Below are 27312 nucleotides of genomic sequence, written 5' to 3'. Positions count from 1 at the left end.
CAATGGAAGCTGTGGGGGTGGCGCCTGCAGGCGAGAGTAGTGCGTGAAGCCTCCTCCCGGCCCATCCCTCCCAGGAGCCGGACCTGCTGGCCGCTTCCAGGGGGTAGTGCAGAGCCTGCCTCTGCCCTGCTGACCGGGAGCTGCCCGAGGTAAGCCTGCACCCCCCAACCCCGAGCCCCAACCTCCTGCCCCAGCCCTGAGCCCTCCCAAACTCAGAGCCCCCTCCTGCACCCCAAACCCTTCATGCCTGGCCCCAGCCCAGAGCCTGCACCCTCTCCCACACCCCAACTCCCTGCCCCAGCCCAGAGTCCCCTCCTGCACACTGAACCCCTCATTTCTGGCCCCACCCTGGAGATCGCACCCCCAGTTAGAACCCTCACCCCCTTCACACCCCTGCCCCAGCCCAGTGAAAGTGAGTGAGGGCGGAGGCGAGCGAGCCACCGAGGGAGGAGGACTGTAGTGAGCAGGAGGCAGGGCCTTGAGGAAGGGGCAGGGAAGGAGGGTTCGGGGAAGGGGCGGGGGCTAGGGTGTTCGGTTTTGTGCAATTAGAAAGTTGGCAATCCTAGCTGCTGAGCATGGCACAGGATTGCCCAGAGATGCTTGAGAGCTCCATCTGAACAGCGGTGCCATAGAGGAGAGGGCCCTCTGCTGCCATCTGGTGATGGGCATGGGGAATTGGCTGAATGGGGCAGGCCTCATTTGCATTTCAGTTGTGTGTTAGTTTGGGGGTGTTTTAGTTAAAATACAGATAAGTGTTGAGCTTGGAGGCAAGCAAATGCTATTATCCCTGTTTAGAAATGAAAGGGCAAGAGAGCTGCACCAACTCCACCTGGGGTGAGATGTCACCCTGACCATGATATGGTAGGGTTGGGCATGAGTGCCTGGAGAAAACAGCTATTCCCAGAGAAGAAAAAAGGAATCTTGTTTTCTCTGTGTTTTGTGATAAGAAGCTGATTAAAGGTCTTAGGTATCACTGATTTGTCTCTCAAAATTTAGCGGAGAGGTGATCTCAAGAAGGTGGGTGGCTTTGGGGCAGCGGGATGGGGTGAGGTAGTGGAGAGAGATAGATTAAGGTGGCTTGAGCTACAGGAGCAGAACAACTGAAAGTCTCTGATATGTCCCTTCTGGCCCAGCAATCCAAGGTGAAGTCACTTCAGGTGGTAGAGCCCAGGTAGCAATGAGATGGACATGGCAGAATACTTGAATTTGGCTAGCCCTGGACATGAGCGGGGAGTTGGGAGGGAGGGCAGCGACTGGAACGCATTAGTCACTCACAGCTGAGGTGGGGGACTATGGCGAAGATACTGGCAGGGCAGGGTTGAGAGTCTTACCTCACAGAGATCGTGTCGGCTCCACAGGATGGGGGAAGCCCCCGTGCCCGACCCCGCTCTCCGGCAGACGTGCCAGGCAGGAGGAGTGGGAGAAGCCCCAGGGGAGGGGCCCTGGGAAGGGGCGGGGCCACAGGCATAAGGGTTGGGAAAAGGTCACCCACTTGCTCTGGCCCAATGAGGTTTATGTTGGGGGGAGAGGGGAGAGATCTCACACACACACACACACACACACCCCGAGGTGGCCTCCAGCCCCTCCCATGTGCCTCAGTTGCCCCCACATGTATTTATACCCCTGCACCCTCTAATGCGCCTCTGACCCCTCGCTTTCCACAGCTGCAACCCCCACAAGTGTCTGTCTCCCCACCCCAGTGCCCTGCCCCAAAACCCTAATGTGTGTCTGCCCCATCCCATTCCCACCCCCCACCCCAGGCTCTGGCTCCCCTCTCTGCTCTCAGAGGCTGATCCTGAGGGCCTGGTCTCCCCTCCAGTCTATGGGGGAGCACTGACTCCCCCACAAGCACAACAAGTGAGAGAGACCGAACCCTGCTCCCACCCCGCACTCTGCCGGCTCCCGCTCAGCCTGGGTGGCTCCTCCCCCTGGGCGGGGCTTGCGTACCCATGGGATGTGGAAACGCCCTCTTGTGGCCACGGTGTGTGGTGCAGTGTCATGAGGCGTCTAGTGGGCCGGTCCTCAAGGCGGCTGGTTTATCAAGCTTTGCCTTGTTTCCACGCTCTGTTCTTGGGGGCTCGCCTGGAGCTGCTCCTCGTTTCTCACCTCTTTCGTTTGGCCCCCACAGGGCTCAGTCCGCTCTGAACCCCCCACCCCCCTCCAAGTGAAGGCTCCTTCAGTGCCACGTGGAGGGGGTTAAATCTTGGTTTGCATGAGCGGGTGATGGTCTACGCTGAGATTAGAAACCTGCGGCAGGCCGGCGCCAGCTGCTTCAGGCCCACGGGGCTCCGGCTAAGGGGCTGTTGAAGTGCGGTGCAGATCTCAAGGACCCTTGCAAGGTCCAGAGCCTGGGCTGCAGCCCGAGCCCAACGTCGACATTGCAATTAAACAGCCCGTCACCCAAGTAAGCTGGTGCGGGCCAGCCCGGGGGTTTTAGTGGCCATGTAGCCACGTGCAAAGGCGTCCGAGCCACCAGCAGCAACAGCCTTTCAGAGACAGGCTGGACTCCCAAAGGCCACACCAAGACACAGCTGCGTAGCCAAGGCTGGGTAAGGCCTCACCTCTGGACAATGGGGCTCCCACCCCTTCCCTCAGGAGACTGCCGTGCCCTGGCAGGCCCTGGATGAGAACAAAGAACTCAGCTGCCCAGCTGGATGGTTCCTGTTTGCTCCTCAATCTACCTGAGTCATTGGGATCCCTCCTTCTGTGTTTCCAGCCCTTCCGCTATTTCTGGGGTGCTGGGGGTCCCCAAAAGCACCGTGCACTTAACCTCTGTTGTTCCCCGGCCCTGCGTCACGCAGCCTTCCTGCCAGCAGTGCAGGAGTCCCTGGCGCCACGCCAGCTTCTTGTAGGGTTAGCATGGCGTGGCCCCCCCCAGGGCCAACCAGCCCTGCCCCAGCCTCTCGGCTTGCAGTCACTAGGGAACGGCGTGTATTGACCAATAAACAGCCCCCTAAATACACTGTTTACGCCGAAGAGAGTTTAGAGGGAGGCGAGGTATTTTTAGCGCGCCTGGGGGACGCTAAGTGCCTCGGCGCAGCAGGGCTGACGCCAGGGAAGCAGCCGGCGCTTTGGCTGACATTTATCTTATAATTAACCGTAATCCATTCTGGGAGCCCAGTTCTTGCCCATTGCTCTCAGGCATGCAGCCTGCCGGAGGAAGCAGGACCAGCCAGCCAGGGGAGGCAGCTAGGAAGTCTGCCCGTTACGGCAGCTCTGACTCGGTTGGTAATGGAGCTAGGGTGACCAGACAGCACATGTGAAAAAATCGGGACGGGAGTGGGGGTGAGGGTAATAGGAGCCTATATAAGAAAAAGACCCCAAAATCGGGACTGTCCCTATAAAATCGGGACATCTGGTCACCCTAAATGGAGCAGCGGCCACTTGCAGAGCAGCGCATAGTGGCATTCACCAAGCAGGGAAGGGACCTGGTCAGGCAGGCACTAGACGTGGCTAACGAATAGGCCGGCTGTGCTTTCCCCAGCATCGCGGTCAGCAAATCGGCTGGGAGAGCCACTCGCCCAGCGGGCCCGTGCTGGCCAGTGGCCTGTGAATAACACCATAACTAGGGGGGCTGTGCAGAGACGGGACACGCCGCTTCAGGGAGGCTGGTGCGATTTCACAATTTGTTTTCATTCCCTTTAGGAACAAAACCTGAGCATTTTGAAACGATCCACAAAAGCAAATTCCAGAAAAAAAAATTGTTTTGGGGGAGGGAGGAACTGGATCAACCTGGTTGGTTTCAGTGTTGACTGTTTCTTTTATAACTGATACAATTTAAAAAAAAATCAAAGTGAAATGTTGTTTTGCAAGGGTACCATTGAATGGTGGTGTTCTGAAACTGTCACTCTGGGCCTTTGCAGTGGCAGGGTAGCTTTTCTCCTTTTGCGTCTTCGAAACAAAATTGTGGCAAAATCGACACGATTTCCCAGAGCGTTTCGATGTTGACGGCACCGCCTTCTCCCATAGAACGCTGACGTTTTTCTGACCAGCGCCAATCGTTAGGGTTAAAGAGACGGCGGTTGCAGATGACGGCCCTTGGAAACTCCTCTCCGTGTTCGCAACCAGAACTTTGGAGCAACCACAATAGACTCTCCCGCCTCCTATCAGACACTCAGCCACACCCGCTGCCCCCATCCCCTGAAGCATACATTATCCCCAACCGCAGAGGAGATGGAGCGGAAGAGGCCTCCAGTTGAATGATTAGCAGCATGCAGCATGGGTGGGACTGTATAGTGGGAGGGTAGCTGACCCCTCACTGTCCTTTCTCCGGTGCCATCCACCAACCTCTTCCACCAGAGCAGGCTCCTCCTCCCAGGAACGGGATGGCGCATGTGCACTGCTGGTGGGAATCGGTGATAGAACCTGTGACCTTGCACGGCTCGGTCCCAGGTTCAACTGAGGTCCACGCTGCCCTTAGTGACGGTTTGGTGGCCTCTTGTGTAACGTGAGCAGGACACTGGGAATGAGCTGAGAAACACCAGCTCAGCTCTTACGTTTAGCACTCAGGGGTGCAGGCTGGTCGGAGAACGCCAGAGGGGAACGGACACCGGGGGGTGAGGGGAGCCTAAGGAAAGGTGCGAGGGCTTTTCCAGGGGGTGGCGAGAGGCCCTGCCTGCTGCTGCTGCTGGTCGCCTGCAGAGAAGCAGGAGACGCTGCTCTCCCAGGCTGGCGACCCAGTTTCTCCCCCCAGCACTGAAGCCACTTCACGTAAAGGCAGGTGTGATGCATCTGCACGTGCCAGCAGAGGGAGCCTAGGAGGTGCGATTTGAAATCCACCGGCAGAACACCACGCAGGCCGGCGTGCAGACAGGTGGTAGGTCGGCTGCCCTTCGGCCAGGGGTGGCAAGTGAAGGGGTTCTTTTGTGTATCAGTACCAACGGCAGCTCCCTTGCCTGTGTGCCATGATCCTACCCGAGCGCCGAGGCTGCTGGGGGGTGGGGGAGACTAACAGGAAATGAATCAATGGCACAGATACGGCATCCGCAGAGTCCTGGAGGATGCAGCAGGGAAACTAGTAAATGGGGGAGTACCCCTGGCTGGGCTCTGGCTAGCCTGCTGAGGTGTATTTTCCCCAGGCCAAAGCCTAGCAGGAAAGAGTGCACCAAATTGCTAACATGCCAGCCTAGGCTGACGGGCACAGAGAGAGACAGATGCTGCAGCAGGGACGTCCGCTGCCCCCAGCCCAGCGATGGAGGTGAGGGGAGCTCTCAAAAACGTGCAAGGAAAGACCCCATGTGTACAGGCCCTTTGCTCTGCACGCTGTGTGCCTCTGTGAGTCACTGCAATCAGCCGCTGGCTAAGGCTCCCGGAGGAGAAGGCTCCCAGGTACCAGACCCAGCTGGGCCTATAGGGAAACAGGGCTGGAGGGGGAGGTGCGAGAGCCATTTCAGAAGTCATAGGACCTCACCGTGGGTGGGGGGCAGGAGGCCAGGCCTGGCACCTCAGGAGTGCACTTGAGAGGGGCTGAAAGGGGCATGTCTGGTAACTATGACCCCAGGTTATTACTCTGCCAATCTCAGGCATACACCCTGCCCCATAGCACCCATGGCGCTCGCGAGGGCAGAGCCCAAGCTCCTCAGAGGCATTTAGGCGTCTAACTCCCATGGATTTTGGTGAAGCGCTGGAATGGGTGACCTAGGGAGGTGGTGGAATCTCCATCCTTTGAGGTTTTTAAGGGTCAGGCTTGACAAAGCCCTGGCTGGGATGATTTAGTTGGGGTTGGTCCTGCTTGGTTGGACTAGATGACCTCCGGAGGTCCCTTCCAACCCTGATATTCTATGGTTCTATGATTTCAATGGAAGTTAGAAGCCTGAATCCCTTTGAGGATCTGGGCCTTAATGGCCGCAGGGCCCAGCAGGGAACCTTCACGGCAGGTACAGAGCCTGGGCAGCTCCATCCAGTTCTCCTCCACCTTTTCCTTCTGGTTGGCCCTGGCTGTGGAGCGGGGAAATGAGGGAACATCCAGCAGGGGCAGTGGGTCAGGAAGGGAGAAAGCGGAGTGGGAGGGTGTAGCTAGCAGGGGCATGGGGAAAGGGAAGGTAGAGAGGGTGGCCACGCTGCCTTGTGGGGAGAAGGACGGCTGCTATTAAAGGTAGGAGGCACGGTTATGTGGAAACTTCAGGGGAGTGTAGGCGAAGTGTGTGTTTGGGGGTGGGGGGCAGGAGCCATGGGAGCCACTTTGAGGGCCCGGTCAAACATCATGGCATTACGTTTACTCGCAGTATGTTATTTAGCCACCAGATGCCACTGAGAGCTGAAGCATTCCAGGCAGGGTGATGTCCCTGGTAAACACAGTGAGACCATGCTGGAAGTCAAGCCGCACAAGCGACTGTTTGTTTCTGTCTGTAGTTGTAGCCGTTTTCTTTACAAGACGTCGGGACTATGGATCACGAATCATTACATCCCCATGCACCCGCCCTCAGTCATCAAGCCCATGGCACCACGTTTCCACCTAGGAAGGGGAGAAGCAACTGAGGCAGGAGCAAACACAGTCACCATATAGATTTCCCTGTGCAAAAAGAACAGAGCATTTATTCCTGCACTCCCTTAAATTCTGAGATACAATTCCAGCGATCCAGACCCCGAGCTGGCATTCCAAGCAACAGTATATTATATATAATTGATTCTTTTATCACTTATAAAGCCATACAATGAACTGCCAAGAATCAGCCCTCTGTACAAAGGAGAGGAAAAACGGCTAGGGGAGGGGTGTAGTGCACATTCACACATGGACAATGAGTAACACAGGTCGCCTTTATACAAGTGACAAAGTTATGGGCACAAAGATGAAAAATATAAAGTATATTTCCATCGCTATAAATACACCGAAATGGGAAATTCGCTTTTTCCTCTTTTGTGTTTCATACATTTAAAAAAAAAAACCTGACATGATGCAAATTGAAGGCAAGTTATTTTAAACTGGTCGTTAACACTGATTAGCAAATACATTTGTAACATTCCCAAATCGACAATGGTAACAACACAACAGCAAATGAAATATTGAAAAAAAAGAGTGATTTTTAAAAAAACAAACAAAAAAAACAACCGAGTTAGCAAAACAAAAAATACCAGCCCACTTTGCTGCACGATTTTCCTGTCAGTTTGATTAGCAGGTTTTTACCAGCTGGATTATTTATGAGGCTGAGGGTTTGTTTAAATAATACTTTGCACCCCTGCAGTGCCTTTTAAAGGAGGCACCCCGTGTGCTTTCCAAACATTCACCTCAAGGATTGAGGATCTGCACCAGTAGAGCCAATGGGAGTTTTGCCCTTGATTTCAGTGAGCGCAAGATCAGCCCCAAATCCCAGAATGGGGGAAGGTGTTGGGTGTTGTGTCCATATTGTAGATGCAGATTCAGGTGACTCAGGATCCAAATTGACTGCTCTGCCCTCTAGTTTGGGGCAGCTCATTGTATGGGGGGGGAGGGGAGGAGTCAGTGCCAATTGTGGCCCCATTATGTTGATGAATGGGGGGAGGGCGTGAGGCTTGTGTTATGTTGACTTCTCTGGTAATGCAAACAGGAACTACACACATACAACAAGAGTTGGGGGCGGGGAAGGAACAGAGTGAAAAGACACCAACCAGTGCAGGGCAAATCTCTAAACTCGTTTGGTTCCGATAAGCTCCCAACAGTTCAATTCCTTCGCCCAAGTCTCGTTAAGCCGAGAAACTGGACATGGGAACCTCACAAGAATGTGCTGGGTTCTGCAGGGAGAAGAGCTCCAATCCCAGCCCCAGCCAGGAACGGGAGAAGAGGGCATGGATGCAGTGGGGAAGGTTCTGCGTTTACTGAAACTCAGAAACAGTTCAGTTCCAGGAACGGACGCTGTCTTAAACTGATTCTGTTTTTATACCAACCTTCACCAGAGCTCCAGGAGAGATCCCAAAGCCTCGCTCAAGTGTTTTGATTCTGGGTTATTCACTGATCAATGCCATGATGGCCAATGACGCGCCCTGGATGTAGTGCCAAAGTTGTCTGAAATTTGGGGTGGTGGTGGTTAGCCAGGTGGTAAATAGGGAGCTAGGCACAATTTGGATCCAATCCCATGAAAGGACGTTTGGAGTGAGGGATGACAATGCACTTAGTGGATGTTTGTATATTTAAGATTCTGAGTCTTAGGGTACGTCCAGAATACCCACCGTATCAGCGGGTAGCGAACGATTTATTGGGGATCGATATATCGCGTCTCATCTAGACGCAATATATCGATCCCCGAACGCGCTCCCTGTCGACTCCGGAACCCCACCGGAGCAAGCGGCGGTAGCGGAGTCGACGGGGGAGCCGCGGCTGTCGATCCTGCTCCCGCGTCGACGGGAGGTAAGTCGAAATAAGATACGTCGACTTCAGCTATGGGTATTCCCGCAGCTGAAGCTGCGTATCTTACATCGACCCCCCTCCCAGTGTAGACCAGGCCAAAGCTCATAAATCAATGGTAAACCCGTTGACTTTAACAGCTTTTCGATCAGAAGCCCAAAGACATTCCAATTTCCCTTTCTGGGAGAGGTGGGGAGGGAGTTCCTTGAGCAGTAAGATATGGAGGAGACATATATAGCAGTTTGCTTGAAATGCCACCAGACACAAGCAACTACAGCATGTTGCTTGGTCTCCGGGGTTCTTTAATGAAGAAGGGGTTTGAGAAGGGAAGGCCAGGAGAGGGGTGACGAGAATTGACTGACCTGCTGCTGTCATCACTCAGTCTGCGGCTAAAGAAATCAGAATATCTTGTGTCAACTATTTTAAGAATCTCCGACTCTACTGGAATACAGAGTTACATAAAATTAACATCAGCTGGGCGCTCCGGGAATCAGAGCTTACTAATGCACACAACAAAATCGCCAGCAAAGGGGTTCTTGGTGCGGCGGGGAAAAGAGCACATACAATCAATTTACAAAACAAAACAAAACCGGCTGGGAAAAGTGCATTTTAAAGGATATCTTTGGCAAGAATATATGCAGTTCCTTGTGCATGGAGTAGGTGTGAGTGTCTGCGTGTGTGTGAGAGATACAACATCCGCTGCTGGAAAAAACGGCAGTGTGATTATTAGGATACATCCGCTGGGATAAATTGCATCAGCATCAATCTCAAATACTGTGACTGCATTTTTAAAACACAAAGAATCTTCTCGGACCCTTTAGGAAAGAAAACTATAAACCTTGGCCAGTGAAGCCAGGTTTTTGCCTGGCTTAGTAGCTTCACAGAGATCAGTGGAACTACTCCGATTTACACAAGCTGATGGTCTGGCTTGGGAAATCAGGGATGACAGAAAGAAGTTACCCATAAAATGCAACTGTTGTTTTTTTTAAAGTCTTAAATGGAAGCTGGAAAACGGCTGCTTATGTCATTTGCAAGATGATTAGCTTTGTGTTAAAAATATAATCAATAGTGATTGTAGCATTAGAGATTTTGACAGTCTAAACCTTCTGTCTTCAGCTGGTGAGTTAGCAACGAGCCGTTGCCAGCCACAGCTGGAAGCAAGTGTTCTGTCATTATCGAGTATCTGCTGTGATCGTTCTATAGACGAGATTGCTCGATGCCTTAATATGGGTTCATTTTATGGGGAAAAATATGCATTTAATGCTCAAGCCCCAATTTCCGGGGCAGGACAGCAGATTAAAACAAAAATAATAAAATTAGCTTTAGCTGTGAGAAAAATGAAGTCTGAAAAATAGAGACTTTCAAAAAATATACCTTTATATATTTAAATATCTATAAACACAGTGTTTGTCTAATCGGTTAATGGCAGGGTGAGAAGGTTACAAGTGAGGGGTTCCTCTTGCTTGAATTTTGCAGAAGGAGGGCATTTCTTTTTAACAACTTAAAATAAAAATATCTCAACGTCCTATACAGCGGGGTGGGCTGGAACACAGGGCCCTGCCGGACGTCATAAAGTGACCACTCCCACCCCATCCCAGTACCAGTCGCCCAACACCTCCCTGACGCAAATCTAACCCTCATCCGGTCTCCAGAAACGAAAGAGCCCTCCGCACGCTCACGCAGCTGTGGCCCTCACACACACACACGCTCACACACATCCGCGCACGCCGCCAACCCTCATGTCACTTGGCAACGGTTTCAAACTCACACGCCTCACATGCTAATTTGCTCCAGGTGCTAGCAAATTTCCATGTTCAACAGGGAAAAGGGGTGGGGGCTAGAGGTGGGGGACCAATCATACGCGTTGCTCCTTGGGGGGGCGGGGTCTAAAGGGGCACTGCGCTCTCTTGCCCATGTCACTGGTATAACCGAAATAAACCACGTTCGCCTGTTACACTCTACGGTGAGTTATACGTACAGGAGTCTATATGTGGACAGGGTGGGGGGCCATATATAATGGAGGAGATAAGATACACATAAAGCAATATGGCAAAAAATAAATATTTTTGTGTAAATTTAACCCTTTTTAAAAATTTGATTAGCTTACAGTATTTTTCAGTATATTTCATATATATATTATATATATCAGGACACTGCCTCTGTATGAGAGAGCAGAATGCTCTGGGGGAATCCAGGTGGCTGCAATATTTTAGCTGGTTTATAGATCTTGGGTGGTTTTTGGTTTTATGAACAGCCTGTATCACATAACCTTGCACTGAAATGTGGCACCAACAAGGAAAGGCCTCTCTCTCCTGCTTCCCCCATCCCCTAACACCTCTGACCATATCTGAGCAATTCAAGCTGGTTACTGCATTTCCCAAAAGCTCCAGAAAGATGCTTGGGAGATTGGTTGTCAATGCAAATTTTTAGGGTTCCCCAGAGCTGGGTGCAAGCTGTAGATCCATGGAGATCTGGGTTTGGAATGCCCCCAGAACTGGGGAGTGTTTGGGCTTGGGGGCAGGGGGGGGGCTGTTCATAGCTTGGGTCTCAGCTCTAGCTTGAACTAAGCATTAAAAAAAGAAAAATACACCCCTGAGATTTACCACACGGGAAGAACGCGTTGGCCCATCCAATCTGCCATCCTGCCTCCCGGGATTGGCCAATACCAGCTCTGTCAGAGGAAGGTGTAAAACTAGGGTGACCAGATGTCCCGATTTTATAGGGCCAGTCCCGATTTTGGGGTCTTTTTCTTATATAGGCTCCTATTACCGCCGACCCCCTGTCCTGATTTTTCACATTTGCTGTCTGGTCACCCTGTGTAAAACCTGCATAATTTTACCTGGCCAACTACACAACCACTCCCCAGGGAGACGGAAAACCATCTGTTAACTGCCTGGACTGTCCTCTGGGGGCTCCTATCTCACCCGAGCTACACGGAGCCAGATGTTAACGCCAGCTCGCCCCATGGGGCCCCGTGTGGAGTCAGGGAGACGACCAGAGCCCGGTATCTGTGGGTAATGCATCCATCCCCATTTGCAAGGCTAGTCGCTCTCTCTTGTGAGTCAGCATTTCAGTGCAAGGTCTAGGGCCTCTGGCCTCCTGCAGCCAAGGCAAAGCTTACACCTCCTGGGTCGTTACTAAATTACCATACGTTCAGAGCTCCAAGCCGCCGCAGGGCAGAGCATCTGAGGCCCAAATCCGGCCATGAGATCTCTTGGCTTTTGGATCAGCGGAGAGAATCCGGCAGAGCCAAAGCCGCCCACAGACTGCAGGGTCTTTTCTTTTAGTGGCCTCCAAAAATGCATGAGTTTTCTTTATACTTATTTGCCTTTCGCGCAACCAAATGTCCATGCAATGAACAAATCGCTTGTACGTCTACAGAAGGAGAAGAGACCAGGCTCGACCAGACCTGCGTCCGCTTCCGGTATGTTCGTCTTTAAGAGAACACGTGACAGTCTGCAGGCGAAAATACAGGGTAAAGGACAGGTACTGCAGGCCCCATTGTATATAGGCCAGAAGATCTTTCTGGTGAAGATGATCTTTGGAAAGCATGCTCCCGAATGCAGTTAGTGAAGGGCAAACTGCTATGCAACTCCGTGCGTGTATAAGAACTGCCTAGTGTGTATGCGTCACCACTGCCCTGTACTGGATGGAATCAGAACTGCGCACCTATGTGTCATAGATCCCGTACCGCTAACCAACGCGTCCCCTTTCGCTCAAGTGGCCTAGTCCTGTGCTTTTTGGAGCAGGAGGATCTGAATTCTCTCCCTTCTGCTGCCAGGCAATCCTGACGGGCTGTGGCGTGCAGCACAGAGAGCAAAGGGAGTTGCTAGGGGGCTACAGGCTTTATATAAACCCCGCTGCTGGGAATGTACATGTATGACACATCCCCACACACACTTCATATACACAGGAGTTGCAGACCTCAGAGAAGGGAAGGTTAAAAGGGATATTGACCATCCTTTTTCTCCTGCCTGATCACTTGAGCACAGTGGTTTTCAACCTGTTTTCATTTGTGGACCCCTAAAAAATTTCAAATGGGGGTGCGGACCCCTTTGGAAAACTTAGACATAGTCTGCAGGCCCCCACCCACCCCCCGGGGTCTGCGAGCACTGGTAGAAAACCACTGCTCTAGCACATAGGTCATAAGGCCAGAATGGACCACTGAGATCCAGTCTGACCTCCTGTGTAACACAGGGCAGAGATCTGCCCAGAATTCATTCTTGTTTGAACCAGAGCAGATCTCTTAGCAAAACATCTCATCTTGATTTAAAAATGGCCAGTGATGGAGAAAGCCCACCACTGCCCTTGGTAAGCTGTTCCAATGGGTATGGCCCCAGGGAGGGGAGGCGGAGGGGGGTCCTGCAGACCTGCCTTTTGTTCGATCGGTTAGCCACGGTTATTTAAAACAAACGACTGACATTTGCAAACAGAGTTGCTGGTTTTCAAATGGCAGGGCCGCGAACGTTCCCACTATGACCCGGGATGAATTCGCCACTTGAAACCCCCCGCGGGGATCCTGATCCAAAAGCCAACCCGGTTCCACTCCTCCGACTCCTGGCCGTTGCGCTGGTCACATTCCCTGCGATGGGAAATGCGCTGACATCGCTTCCTTTAGTTTTGTTTTGTTACGATTGGGTGAGGGTTTTTTTTCTTCCACAATTCAGACCGTTTCCCCCCGATTCACTTCCCTCTCCCACAATGCACTTCCTCGCGCTCCTTCTCGGATCAACTCCAAGTCCTTCTCCAAAATTCAAGGGCAAGAACTACCCGTGTCCAGCGGCTCATCTCTTCTGGCCGGAGCCAAGCATGACCCTTGACACGAAATTGACGATGGCGGCGGCCGGCTGGTCAGGATCCTGCTCGGCGAAGAGGTGACAAATGTTGTCCGTTGTGCTTCCCTGCTTCCTGGCCACAAAGCCAAAGAGCCTGTTGGGTCAGAAAGAGAGAATGCGCATGAGAGAGCTGCCAGGAAGCAGAGATTGTGAGACAACGGCATAGCCGGCAACGGGATCTGGCTCACGGGGGCAAGAGAGGGGACGGGGCGGCCCACATCAGAACATCTGGCCCATCTGGATGACAAGCCACTAAACCACACCCCAGCGTCGCCGCCTACACGTGGTCACCCGCTGGAGAGACCTGATGGCCGCTGCTCAGGATACGCGGTGCATGCTTTGCAGGGCAGTGGGGAACGCACCCTAGCTGGCTCGGCACATGCATCCTCAGGGCCCATTCTGCTTCCACTGGCGCTGATGGAGCTTTTCCTGCTGACTCACGGAGATCGGGCCTCAGCGGGAACATTTCCTTCCCTTCAGGCTGAGATGTTCAAAGCCATCTGAAGGCCTGGGCGCACTACTCCCATTGGAATGAATGGGGAAGGGGGGTCTGCATCGCAGCCCATGTGTCTGTCAATTCTTATGCAGGGCAGCAGGAGTCAGGAGTAATCGGTGTGCGGAAGGTCAGCGACACCGCTGGCACAATTCAAATCCAATTCGGGGACATCGTCTGGGAAGCGGCTATTGGGAAGGGGTAACAGCCCTGTGCTGAACTAGGCCGCAGAGCAACCTGCAGGTCCCCGCACCAATAGCTTCTGAAGCCGCATGCTCCTGGGACACCGCGAAAGTGGGTCTGGGGTTGTGTGGCCCAGCCTGGCCCCAGAGCTGAACTTCCCCCAAGCCCTGGGTCTGGGGTTTTGCTTCGTGCACTTCAGCTGTCCCCAAAGGGACCAGAGTGGCCACCAGCCTGCCAGTGCAACCGTGTGGATCACTGACCATGGCTTCTCCTTTCCTTCTCCGTCCTCCAGCTTTGCCGTCTCCACACCGCACCCCTCAGCGCTGCTCACGCTCCTCTTCCCCTCCACCAGCCACTCTCTGCCGGGGCCTTGTGAGCAGAGGACAAAGCCCCAAAGCCCCAAGGGGAGCTGCAGCTGGCTCCTTCCCTCTGAGGACACCATTCCTAGGCGTCGGCGCCCACTGGGCCCATCGGCCCTTTCCTGCCTGGGCGCAGCCTGTGCCAACCCCCTGTCTGAGGGAGGCTGCGTTTAAAGGGGAAAAGGCGGGTGGCACGCCCCGATCCTAGCAGCTAGGCGGTGATGGGCAGGCTCTGCTTGGCGAGACCCTTGGGCTTTTTTAAACGTGACTATTCCCTGAAGCAGCCTGCAAAATAATCACGTCCAGATGCTTCAAAGGACAAGAATATTTATTCCCCAGGGGACGGCTTGTTCCCCTGCGGCCACGCCAGACAAGCATGGCCCTGGGTGCACGCTGCACATTCAGAACCCCTCCTGGGGGCCGGCCGGCCGGGCGTTTCTACGTGGCAATTCATCTCCCCAGACACGGAAGGGGAACGGCAGGTTTATTGGTCTCGGAGGAGACAAGGGGCGGAAGGAGCCGGGGGATTGTCCGGCTCCGTTAAAATCTCCCTCCCCCTGTGCAAACAAAATATCCTTTTTAATTCGAACGTTAAAAACCAGGTTATAAATACAGGATTGGAGGGGAACAGAATGTTAGCCAGCTCCCTGCCAGGTCATTTCTAATTAGAGAGCGAAAAATCCCGACAGCTGGGGATACTAATTAAAAGCCCTTGGCTAACACAATCACTAAAATTAGTGGGGCCTGGGCTCACTCGAATGGGGTTCAGCTGGGAGCTCCGTCCCCCCGTGGGCGACGTAGGGCAAAGGGGCCGCACGGCTGCCCCTTCCCACTGCCCCTGTTCGCTTGGGGACCTGTGGCGCTGGCCAGGCCTGGAGGAGGAGAGGAGTCTACGTACTCCTGACCTCGGGGCTACCTCAGACCTGCCATTAACACTGATGGGAGCGGTCAGGGACCGCACTGTCTAGCCGGGGGGGGGGGACACACGCCAAGAGGACCCCACACCTCGGGGCGTGTCCCGCTGGCCCCGACACAGGGAAATGGTCTCTCCCTGCAGCCTTTGTTCTTGTTGTGGGTTATTACAGTGTCAGGCAGCAGCGGGAAACGTTTCCCAGCCGCGACGGGCAGCATCCGGCTCTCACAGCAGAACATGCAAACGCTGTAAGAACCAGATATGGGCGCACCTGCCCGCTGGGGGACGATGACACTGCCTGCAGTCCCGACCCGCTCCAGAGGGGGGCACTGACGAGCACCATAGAGAACAAATTGAGCATGGGAGTCAAAAACGTCCGGTCATCATAGGCGCCAACTTTCTCTATGGTGCTCGCACCCCCCACCCCGCCCCTGGCCCCGCCCCCAACTCCACTCATTCCCTGCTCCTGGCCCCGCCCCCATTCCAACCCCTTCCCCAAATCCCAGCCCCGCCTCTTCCCACAGCTGTTTCGCGGGGCAAGTGCTGGGAGGGAGGGGGGAGAAGCAGGACGCAGCGGCGCGCTCGCAGCGGAGGCGAGCTGGAGCAGGGGGGCGGGGCAGGGCCACGGGGAGCTGCCAGTGGGTGCTCAGCACCCACTCATTTTTCTCCATGGGTGCTCCAGCCCCGGAGCACCCACGGAGTCGGCGCCTATGTCTGTCACGCCTTCCGGCAGCTGCTTCTGCCCTGCTCACCCAGGCCAGAGACAGGAGCCGCTAGCATGCACCGGTCATGTGACCTGAAGGACAGAGCAAACGGTGATGTGTGCCCATTGACACACCCCGTCGGGACGGCTGGGTTTTTTTGACGGAAGAGGCTTGGAGAAGCATCTACGCTTGGCAGGGGTTGATCTGGTCCGGTTTGCCTGTCTGGAGCAGTCACTCAGCGGGTGGCTCGCAGGGCCAGCTCAAAACACGAACACAAGCCAACGGTCAGAATGGGAACGGCAGCAAAGAATTCGGTAAGTGGCACTTACTTTGCGGGACCTCCGCCGTCTGATTTAGTCCATCTGCCGGGAGAAAAACAACCCCAGGGAATTACTGCTCTTCTCACCAAGCACAATGGTACCAAACTCATCTGCTAGCATCACCGTTTCAGGCCAAGCACTAGCTGGAAAGCCGCTGCCCGGGCCTGACTTTCAGGAGCTCTGAATGAGGCCATGGGGGATTGGGGAAACCTCTGAAAATAAGGCAGTACGGCCCAGATCCTCTGAGGTATTTAGGCACCTAATTCCCCTGAACATAAAGTCCTCTAGTCCATTGACGTCTTGGAACTAGATACGAGCCTGTTTCTAAGATCTCTTCTATGGACCGAACCGCCTACAAGCGCCCCCACGCCCACGGGCAAACGCCCGCACCCAAACGATCTCCTTTGCAGCATTGTTTTGATCAGAACCTGACCCTTTTAAGCAGAGACACCAAGCAGGCTCCACCTGACTCCCCAGTTCCCCACTGAGAATGGATCCCTTGCCCAGGAGTGAAGACCAGCTGCTACAAAGATCATGCTCTGCAGATTGTGCTGCCTGAGTTAGGCGCATCGTGCCTGGCTGCAGTATCTGGCCGTGACCATATCCTGCAGGGCCCCCAAGAGCATCCTAGGGTGGAAACGGGCTTGGATACTTAACTCTAGCGTTTCCCGCTCGCGAGCACCAATTGACGGTTGGGAAGGAATGTTCATAGCTTTTAAAGCCGGAAGGGCCCATTACTTTCATCTGGCCTGGCTTCCGGCATAGCAAGGCCAGAAAACCTCCCTCAAGGATCCTGCATCCAGCCCAGAACTGGGCGAGAGCAAGAGAGACACCCAGTCTTGACTTAAAAACTCCAAGTGGTGGAGAATCCACCGCGTCGCTAGGGATTTCCCCGCAGGAGATCTCGCCAGAGACCCGAGAGTAGGGGGATGTCGCCTTTCTTGGCAGCACGGAGCAGGAACGACCCATTACAGCCAGCTGGCGTAGACGGATTGCCCAGCCGCTGCTCATTCTCCCAGGGGTTGGTGGCCCCTCCCTTGCAGGCTGCCGGCTGCCTTTGGATTTCAAAGGATCAAGCCTTTTTCCTCCTCAAAAGCAAGCTGGGTGTGGTTAGCGAAGGCGTTGACCCGCACACAGACCCTAGGGAGAGGGATTCTTTCTCTAACCCCATTCCCACGCAGGGACCTCCGGCGACGGCACTTACTTTCGTTCCTGGGGGTCCAGGTCGCAGTAGGTGACGGTGCTGAGGGGATAATGGCGTCTGAAGAACAATCTGAAACACAAGCAGAGGCCACGGTGAGCGCGTAAGATCAGCCCCTAGGCTCTGCATCCCGCATGGAGCCCCGCCCCGACGGCTCTTCTCCTGCCCCGACGGCTCTTCTCCTTGTGGCGTTAACAAGAGGTTGCATCCTCACACGGCCAGGCAATCCCAGCCGGTGCGGAGGCAGCGGCGCCGGGTGAACGCGTGACGCGGTGACTTTGCCTTGCCGTACCTGAAATAGGGATGGGGGCAAGGAGCCTTTCGTTGTCCTGGTAGCTGACAGCAAGAGGTGGGTCAGACCTGAGCAAACTGGGCCCGTCCTGGGAGCATCCAGGTACGTGATGATCCTTCCAAGAGCCTGTTCCCCAGGCAGCATTCTCTGCATGCCAAGCACTCGCTTCCCCGGTGCATGCACCCTTCCCAGCAGCATGGCTGAGAGCAGCCAGGACTGGGAATCAAATCCTCCATTTCCCACGGCAATGCCCCACCTGCCACCGTGACAGGGCCAGTACAGCCCGGGCCTTTTTAAAAGACGAATCGCTCCAAACGCTCCCTTCAATAGACCATCCAAAAAGAGACAGCTGGACCCAAAGCAAAGCCCAGCGACTCTCCTGGGGTGGGCACTGAAATCAAGTCTGGATCGGACCCCGTTTCTCATGTAAATGAGACTCCAGTCAGCTCTGTCTCTGTCTGTTCAGACACAGAAACCCCGTTTGCCTCAAAAATGCTCCTGAGAGTTGTGGTTAAATGGCCACAGACACTGTATCCCAACCGCAGTCCAGCTGACCCCCTCACTGCAGGAATCTATGGTACTTCCTTGACCCCCTGCTACCAGGGTATCTGAATGTCTCATGAGTTCCAGTGCATTTATCCACCTACACCCGTGGGAGGTGGGACAGCGCACCCACCCCCATTGTATCCAGCGGGAGCTGAGACGCCGAGAGGAGCTGACTTGCCCCAGGTCACATACAGAGCCGGGAATTGAACCTGGGTTTCCCAACTCCCTGACTCGCACACTAACCATTGGGCAATGCTCCCCCCCCCCAGGCCTCAGCTCCTTCCAAGATCCTGGCTATTCTTCACAGGCCTCCGGTCCGGCCCTCTCCTGACAGCCAGTTCTGGGGGTGGCCAGCCGCCGCCCTACCTGTTCACCCAGCCCCACCGCAGCTCGTTCCGCGGTGACCTGTCTGTGCTCGGCGCCTGGGCGTCCCGGCGCGACATGGCCCCTGCGGGAGCCGGGCCCAGGCGGGGCTCTTACTTTCTCTGGTTGTCCGTCAAGGTGATTCCCTGCACGGAGACTTTGAAGTGCACGATGGTGGCGGAGGGCGTGGGCGCCAGGGCCAGCGTCTCGCTGATGGCTTTGGCGATGGCCTGCGGGCCCGTCAGCGACTCCATCTCCACCGAGTTGATGAAGAGCACGTTACAGGCTGGAAGGGAAACACAGTGGGCATGAGGGGACGGGGTGCAAATGGCACTGGGTTACCTGCCCCGCTGGGCCGCCAGGCCCCACACGGGGGCCAGCTCACGCTTGGCTCTTGTCCTCCACCTCGGGAGGTGAGCTCCGGTGGGGGGCAGAGTGTCGGCTCTCTTGTCTCAAGACCCCCACCCGCTTCCAGTCCCCAGCTCAGATCATGAGGGAATGGGAGGTTTGTGGCTTGGTGCCTGGTTGAGCATGTCCCAAACCCTAAAACACTGGCTCTCAGCAGCGCCCCGGGCTGGACGAGAAAGTGGGGGGGCTGGGGGTCAAGACGGAGGGGCCCGGCAGAGCTCTCTGCGTGAGGAATCTGCGGCTAAGGTGGCAGCAGGCAGTGGGTCAAAGCGAGGGGCACGGCCGAGCTGGGGGTGGCAGCTCAGGATGGCTGAGGGTCAGGACGGAGGCAGAGCTATGGGGGCGGGACCCAGGCCGGGGCATCAGCAGAGTCCTGTCTCGGGGGAACCCAGGACCGGAACAGCAGGGAGGGCTACGAGCTGGGATCAAGAGCCGAGTGTGTGTCCGCGGGGAGCCCGGAACAGGCTCTGGATCCCTGTGGCGGGGCCTGGGCCCATCTCTAATGATGAGGAGCAGCTTTTTGGAACCGCTCCTCACAGTCATTCCTGGAGCCTCACCGCCCCACCTGGAAGGGAAACAGCCTCATCCCCCAGACGCTGAGGCACAGAGAGGGGAAGCTACATGGCCAGGCTGCGGCACCACTGGGAGCAGAACCCAAGAGTCCTGGCTCCCCGTGCCCTGCTTTAACTATTAGATCACGTTCCTTCACCGAGCCAGGAGGAGAACCCAGGAGCCCTGGCTCCCCGTGCCCTGCTTTAACTATTAGATCACGTTCCTTCACCAAGCCAGGAAAAGAACCCAGGAGTCCTAGCTCCCAGACCACCCTCCCACCCAGTATATCTGAACATCGCCTACGTTCAGCGTAACGTTGAGGAAGCCAAACCCCGGCTATGCAATTCCAGCATGGCGCCTGCTGCCCTTCCAATGGCTCCCTATTTCTGAATCTTTCTTAACCTAAACTAACGCCTGTGAGCTGCCTCATCGGTGCAGGCGCAGGGGCCAGCATGGCCTGGGGGCTGTCCGGTTGGAATCCAGGGCTCCCCCGGGGGCTCTAAGCGCCCCCGCTCTGCTTCTGAAGCCTACATCTCCGAGAGCGAGCCAAGTGCGCCGGGGTCACACAGCGGGTAAAATGAAGGAGGCAGCAGAGGCGGACGCCTGCCGAAAGGTGTCCTGATGCAGGCGGAGCTCCCTCCCGCATGCACGCCCACCTGCAACCTTCCCCGTCACGTCGCAGCCACTCACCAGCTCCCTGCTTCAGCAGGTCTGTCGCCGAGTTGGCGGCTGAGGCCGCCTCTTTCGTTTTGTCCGTGGGATCTAAAAAAAAAGGGAAACGGAAGGACGGTGACTCCTCCCCGAGTGGCGATCTGGGAATAGGCGCAGCAGGGGACCGGCTGGGGCTCCAGCGACTCACTCCTGCGGTGGGGATCTGCAGAGGCGACGGTGTGACGGAGGAACAATGCCACCGAGGAGCCGTACGCACTGGGCGTGTCTCCATGGGAATCTGAATCGGATGCCCTCTCAGTCTAAGTCATTCCATCGTGTTCAGAGCTTTCCCAGGGGCTGGGGGAGTTTGGACCCGGGGGCTGAGGGACCTGATCCCAAAGCGGGGTTGTAAGCGCTTTCTGTTCTGGGTTTGTACAGAGCCAAGAACAATGGGGTCCTGGTCACAGACTCACAGAGCCAGAGACCCATAGGGTTGGGGGGGCCTAACCCCCTGCCAAGATGCAGGATTTGTTCTGTCTTAACCATCCATCCATTACCCTAGGAGCTGCAGTCCTGCTCCAGGACTCCTCCTAGGCCCCATGGTAACACGGATAATACTAATGAGATGGACGGGTCCTGAACATATTACTTGACACACCTGGCTTCTGCCAGGGGACTGCTGAGCTTGGGTCCTGGCAGAGAAGTAAAGAAGGAACCGAATCCGGAACATCTCCGGGGCAAGACACAGTGGGATCTTGTGGGGACACAAGGTGGGATCTTATAAAGCTTTCCAGTCCCGCCCTTCGGTGCTGAGCAGGGTCAAAAATCCAGCCAGCCCCAGCCCCGGCGCATCCCCCATGCCCCGTGCCTCCTACCTCGGTCGGGAATGACCAGCTGGCAGGGCAAGGCCAGCGGGATGATGGAGTGCTGGTACACCAGAGCCGACAGGCATCCTGGGGAGAGAGCCCCACAGGAACACGGTCAGTGCATTAGAGTGGGGGCGTTCCTTCCCCATCAGCTAACGAGCCATCCACTAGCTTCTCCACCTGCTCACTTTGGCCCAGGATCCCCTTAGGCCTGCGTAGCCCCGGTGACTTCACTGGCGCTGCTTGAGTAAGGGGGATGCTCAGGGAACCAGACCGGCTCTGTGTTTTCCAGTGTCTCCCACCTCCCCATGGCCTGGAGTTCACTGTTGTTCCTTGTTCTCCTGCCTTTCGGTAGGAGCCCCGCCCAGGGCGAGGCCGGGGGAGGGTAAATCCAGCCCCGTCTCAGCCTCGTCTCCTCAAACCCAGCTGTGACATTTCCATGGGCGGATGAGGGTCACCGGCTTTCTGGGTTAGGGTCATTGGACCCTGAATGTCACCCCTCTCGGCGCTAGTTTACAGGGGGATCAGTCTCTCTCCAGCCCTGTCCTGAGTCCAAGCAGCAGCTGGAGCCTATCAGTGACTGTGGCTCTCCTCGGGTCCGGAGAAGGGTCATACAAACATCCTGCACTGGCAGCGCACAGCAATCCCATCTCCAGAGCCCAGGGAGCCAGCACCTTTCCCTACCCGTCAGCAAACTCTCCTCTCTCCTGTGCAAAGGGGACAAGGGAAACCCGCTAGCAAGACCAATACACAGGCCTTGTAAACAGCCGGGAGATGTTGGCATTCAAAGCCAGCTCTGAGCCGGGGGCAGAGTTCCATGGAGTGCGGGGGGTAGGGGGATGGCCTGGCCTTTTCCCTGCCCTCTTTCCACCCCAGAGAGATGGAGAATTTCCTGTGTTCCCCAGGGCACAGGGATTGGGACTGTCTCTGGCTTTGCACAGGCTCCAGGTACCCTCCCCTCGCACACCAGGTCTAGCGTGTCTCACATTCCTAGCACAGAGAATGGCTAATGCATCCTTCCCACACACCTGTGAGGTGAGGCCTTGTTATCAGCCCCTTCTTCCAGATGGGGAAACTGAGGCACAGAAATATTAAGTGATGCAGGCAAGGTGAAACAAGGAGTCAGTGGCGGAGCGCAAGTCGATGGAGCTCTGCCAGCTCCCACCCATTGAAGATCTGGCCCGTTAACACAACAGCCTGGAGCTAGGGAACCAGACCCCCCTAGTGAAACTGATCATAAGCAGAGAGTGACACTGACCTGACTACTTTTGGTGCCTGGACCGAGTGCAAAAAATGTAAAGAGCATCAGAACTGGCAGAGGAGCTGGATTTATGACCGTGCTTTTAGATTTAATCATCAGCAGTGTTTGTATCGCGACACGGAAGGCAACCGTTATTAACACAGTGGAACCTCAGACTTAAGGACGCCTCGGGAACGGAGATTGTTTGTAATGCTGAAATGTTCGTAACTCTACAAAACATTGTGGTGGTTCTTTCAAACGTTTACTACTGAACATTGACAATACAGCTTTGAAACTTTACTGGGCAGAAGAAAAATGCTGCTTTCCCTTGATTTTTTTAGTAGTTTACATTTAACACAGCACTGTACTGTATTTTTTTTCCTCTCTGCTGCTGCCTGATTGCGCACTTCCAGTTCCAAATGAGGCGTGTGGTTGGGTTTGTAACTCTGGTGTTCGTAGCTCTGAGGTTCTACTGTATATTGGATTTTCCTCCAGCTCCTTTTGATCTAAAAGGGAATGATGTTTGCACACCCCAAGCACAGAGGATAGGGCTGCCAACCCTCTAGGATTTAAGGCTTAACCTTGAATTAAAGATTACGTCATGTGATGAAACCTCCAGGAATATGTCCACCCTAAGAGAGGACCCAGCTTTATTGTCATTCCTGGATGTCTGGTTGCCAAACTCCTGGCTAGCTTGTGTCTGTGTTTGGAGGGTGTGTGCGTGTGTGAGTGCACACGTGTGTCAGTGTCCGGGAGATGCTTTTTGGCCTCTGTTCCAAATGCCCACAGGAGACCCCAAATCCAGTCATGCCTATGGCGATGCCTATCAATACCGCTTACTCCCCACAAGGGGGCGTCGCTGCCACAGGGCACTGAACGGGCCAGGAGAGGTTCGTTGCCACTTACCAAAGTTGGGCTCGTTGGGGCATCCTTTTAGCTTCACCCCCCGCGGGCTGGTCTCAATCAGGAAATGCCTCACCAGCTCGTTGGTTATATCTCCTGGGGGGAGAGAGGGCGACGTCACTCCAGGCTCCCAGCCCCTCCTGAAACCAACCCCCTTGCGCCCCCCAGGACAGCGGGCTCTGGAGAACAGCCCTCTTGCCCGCCCCACCCCTCAGTGCCCGCTGGGTGACCCAGGCTCCAGGCTCTGGGGAGCGAGAGCAGAGCCCACGTGCCCCGTGGGCGAGCAGGCTGGTTCCAGAGCGAGCCGAGCGGCGAGCGGAGGAATCCCAGCTGGTGCAGCTCGGCCCGGGAGAGAGTCAGCAGCCAGCTGGGGGCCTCCTTTCAAATCCCCCCCACAGGCTGCATGAACGAGGCAGGTTCTGAGCTCCAGGCCCCAGGGCGCACGTCTGGGCTGACTCCACTGGGGTCACTCCAGTTTGCACTGGGGTAGGTGGGAGGGGAGCCCGGCCCACAGAACACTATTCTAGACAGGCAGGCTACAGCCCAGGGGGCACTTGGGACCAGACACTTAATCCCCAGTGTAGGGTGACCAGATGTCCCCATTTTATAGGGTCAGTCCCGATATTTGGGGCTTAGGTGCCTATTACCCTCCACCCCCGTCCCAATTTTTCAGACTTTCTATCTAGTCACCCCACCCCAGTGCAGAGAGGGCAGCAGCAGAGAGAAAGGGGCCCATGCCAACGGGGGCACAGAGACACGCTCTGCCGGCAACCCTCGGCCTGCATCTAGGCTCACTGAAAAGGCTCCCACGGGCTTCGGCTCAGGCTGGCTGAGAGTTAAACGCCCTGCAAAGCAGGCGGGTTCCTGCTGCCTCAGCACATACCCAGCTGCGTTCCGCTGCCCCGAACAATGGCGGGGAAGTGCCGGGTGCTCCCTGGGGCTGGCACGCGGGGGCGGGCGACAATACCTTTCTTGTTCTGCTGCAGGATGGTGGGAGGCGGAGAGGCCACTTTCATGGCCAGCCCGTAGGCTCCCCGGAAGGAGTGGCTGTCTCGGATAATGAAGGCTCCAGGCTCCCTGTCCTTCAGCAGTGTGATGGCTGGGGAGGGAGAGTAGCGCAGGAGTCAGGACGTGCAGTGAGACCCCGATCGCGCCTCCGAGCAGGGAGCAGCTGCCCCGGGAAAGGCAGAAGGCTACACTGGGCGAGTTATGCAGTGTAGCTGGAGCCATGTTGGTCTCAGGACATGAGAGACACAAGATGGGGGAGGTGATAATTTCCAGGGGACCAACCACAACCCAGACTCAAGGGGGGACCCCATCCTGAAAGAAATCTTTCCCAACCCCCCACTTCTGAGCTGATAACAACCCTCCAACCTCTCCACACTCATCAGCAGAAGCAAGCGCCCCACAGACCAGGGCACACCAACTCAAACGGCACCAGACCCCGCCAGACCAGCAGATACAAAACCCGCAGCCATAAAACCGACTGACGCCCCGCACAATACGCCTTTCAAGATCCATGGGTCCCACATGTGCTGCACCCCACCCAATAACCATGTGGGTGAAACCAGAGAATCACCGCGCTCTCGAATGAACTCGCACAGGAAACTGATAAAAGACCAGCCCACCCTATCACCTGCGGGCGAAGACTTTTCACAAAGCAATTGCTCTAGAACTGACCTCTCCGCCCTCGAAGGAAACCCGCACAACGCTTTTAAAGACAAGCCTGCGATCTTCAGTTCATAACTCTGCAAGCCACTAAAAACCACGGACTGAACAGAGATGCTGGATTTGGGGTTTATTACAACCATCCGAAATCCACTGTCCCCACCTTTTATGTCCTATGACTGCAGGGGTGTTAACGGGCCACTCTGCCTTGAATGGTTCCTTACAATATGTGCTGACTACTTATGCTAAACTACCCGTTCCGCCTTGCCTTTAGCTGGGACACTGGGAGTCCCTTTCCCTGCCTGGCTTGAAAGCTTGTCTCTCTCCAACAGAAGACAACCCAATAAAAGAGGTCACCTCCCCCACCTTGTCTCTACAATGGGCGAGGCACAGACTTGGGAGCCAGACGCTGCTGGGCTCAGATCTGTCCTCTCCTTTGGACACGTCACTTGATTTCTCATTAAGCATCCCCCTCCCCCCATCCCGCTCTGTAGTAAGTGGCGACCATCACCATAGTGTCTTGGCACCTGCAGAGGTGTTGTTCTTATTTATTATTGATATTGACTGTAGCACCTAGGTGCCTGCGTCCTGGCCAGGATCCCAGTGCGTGGTGCGGTACATACAGAACAAAAATTCGGCTCCTGCTTCCAAGCCAGCCATAAGACAAGAGACAACGGCTGGATCCAAGCAAAGGGTGAAGGGGACAATACCACGGACAGGATGGGCAGCGGGGGCAGCACTCCAGCGTTCTTGCCAGCTCTCACTGTGTGCAGGCAGTCTGAATGGCGGCCCTGCACGGGCCTGTTACAGAGATGGGCTCCTAGCGTTACCATCCCCCAAGATGTGACAATGTGCCCTCAGTTTCTCCTTGTGCCTCAGTTTCTCCTTGTAGCAGGGAGATCATCAGAATCACCCACCAACCTCCTGGGGCCAGTGGGCTGTGAGATCTGGTACCGTTTGAGCGTGTTAAGTACTGCCACCAGTGCCAGTGCTTTACAAATGTTAATTAGCTGCAAATTAAATTCACCTCCCAGTGAGGTCAGTAGTATTATCATTTTCCAGTCTGCAGAGAAGGGGAACTGGGAAACAACGTCACCAATCTCGGGTCGCACGTAGCGAGTCAGGGAGAGAACCCAGGTGCCCTGACTCCCAGCCCCCTGTCCGAGATCACCTCCTGTTTTTCTCAGTGGGGATATTGTCCTTTGCGTCATCAGCCAAGGGGGGCGGGGAAGGAACGACAGACAGAATGAGGCAATAAAGGTGGTTCTGGGCCAGGTTGTGGGGCTGAGGGGTTTGGGCTCCCACATGTCAATGCAACCGGCCTTAGGGCAAATGAACCTGGCGGTGGCCAGGCAGCTGGTGTGTTGTGGCTGCTACTTCTTATAATTGTCAGATCAGACAAGAGGATTGGTGAGGCCTCATCTGGAGTCCTGTGTCCAGTTTGGGGCCCCACACTACAAGAGGGATGTGGAAAAATTGGAGAGAGTCCAGCGGAGGGCAACAAAAATGATGAGGGGGCTGGAGCACATGACTGATGAGGAGAGGCTGAGGGAACTGGGATTGTTTAGTCTGCAGAAGAGAAGAGTGAGGGGGGATTTGATAGCTGCTTTCAACTACCTGAAGGGGGTTCCAAAGAGGATGGATCTAGACTGTTCTCAGTGGTACCAGATGACAGAACAAGGAGCAATGGTCTCAAGTTGCAGTGGGGGAGGTTTAGGTTGGATATTAGGAAAAACTGTTTCACTAGGAGGGTGGTGAAGCACTGGAATGGGTTCCCTAGGGAGGTGGTGGAATCTCCATCCTTAGAGGTTTTTAAGGCCCGGCTTGACAAAGCCCTGGCTGGGATGATTTAGTTGGGGATTGGTCCTGCTTTGAGCAGGGGGTTGGACTAGATACCTCCTGAGGTCCCTTCCAACCCTGATATTCTAGGATTCTAGGATCCCAGTGGCCTGCTTTGGCCTTAAAATGCACCAATCTGCACCTTGTGCCACCCCCGTCCCAGGACCTCTCATCGCATACTCGGATTGTCTCTGGGCCAGGGACTGCCGTTCGTCATACACCTGGACAGAGCCTAGCACCATGGGGGCCTGGATCCTGGACAGTGGTGTCTGCGCACTGCCACAATACAGCTCAGCAGGAGTAATTAACACTCCAAGATCTCTGCCATGTCAGAGGGGTCCTGCCCCGGCATAAGGAGGCGCTGAACTCTCCCAAGGGGGATCGGAAGGGATCGAGCAAATGCACTGACACACAGACAGTGGCTTTTTATCCCAGCTGGCAGCCTAAGCCAGTGGTTCTCAACCAGGGGTACACGTACGCCTGAGGGTACGCGGAGGTCTTCCGGGGGTACATCAACCCCTCTCGATATTTGCCTCGTTGTATGACAGGTTACAGAAAAGGCACTAGCGAAGTCAGGACAAATTAAAATTTCATACAGACAATGACTTGTTTATACTGCTCTATCCACCGTACACTGAAATGTCAGTACAGGGTTTATA

At 55.2% G+C, this 27312-nt stretch overlaps 1 protein-coding gene across 11 annotated transcripts in view; it reads right to left on the bottom strand.

Moving 5' to 3' along the window:
• Nucleotides 1-6494: 6494 nt before the first annotated feature.
• Nucleotides 6495-27312, bottom strand: part of TNS1 (tensin 1) — a 267429-nt gene continuing 246611 nt past the window's right edge. For all 11 annotated transcript variants that reach the window (XM_045031936.1, XM_045031937.1, XM_045031938.1 and 8 more), the window contains 8 exons: nt 24114-24245; nt 23150-23242; nt 21013-21090; nt 20177-20248; nt 18644-18812; nt 17329-17397; nt 16134-16166; nt 6495-13246 (listed from right to left, as the gene is read on the bottom strand). In XM_045031936.1, coding sequence (XP_044887871.1) covers nt 13102-13246; nt 16134-16166; nt 17329-17397; nt 18644-18812; nt 20177-20248; nt 21013-21090; nt 23150-23242; nt 24114-24245 — 791 coding nt within the window. In that variant the 3' untranslated portion in view covers nt 6495-13101. The remainder of the gene's footprint in view (nt 13247-16133; nt 16167-17328; nt 17398-18643; nt 18813-20176; nt 20249-21012; nt 21091-23149; nt 23243-24113; nt 24246-27312) is intronic.

This window comes from Mauremys mutica, chromosome 10 (assembly GCF_020497125.1).
Source record: "Mauremys mutica isolate MM-2020 ecotype Southern chromosome 10, ASM2049712v1, whole genome shotgun sequence".
NCBI lineage: Eukaryota > Metazoa > Chordata > Testudines > Geoemydidae > Mauremys > Mauremys mutica.
This window is presented reverse-complemented; position numbering and strand designations above follow the sequence as displayed.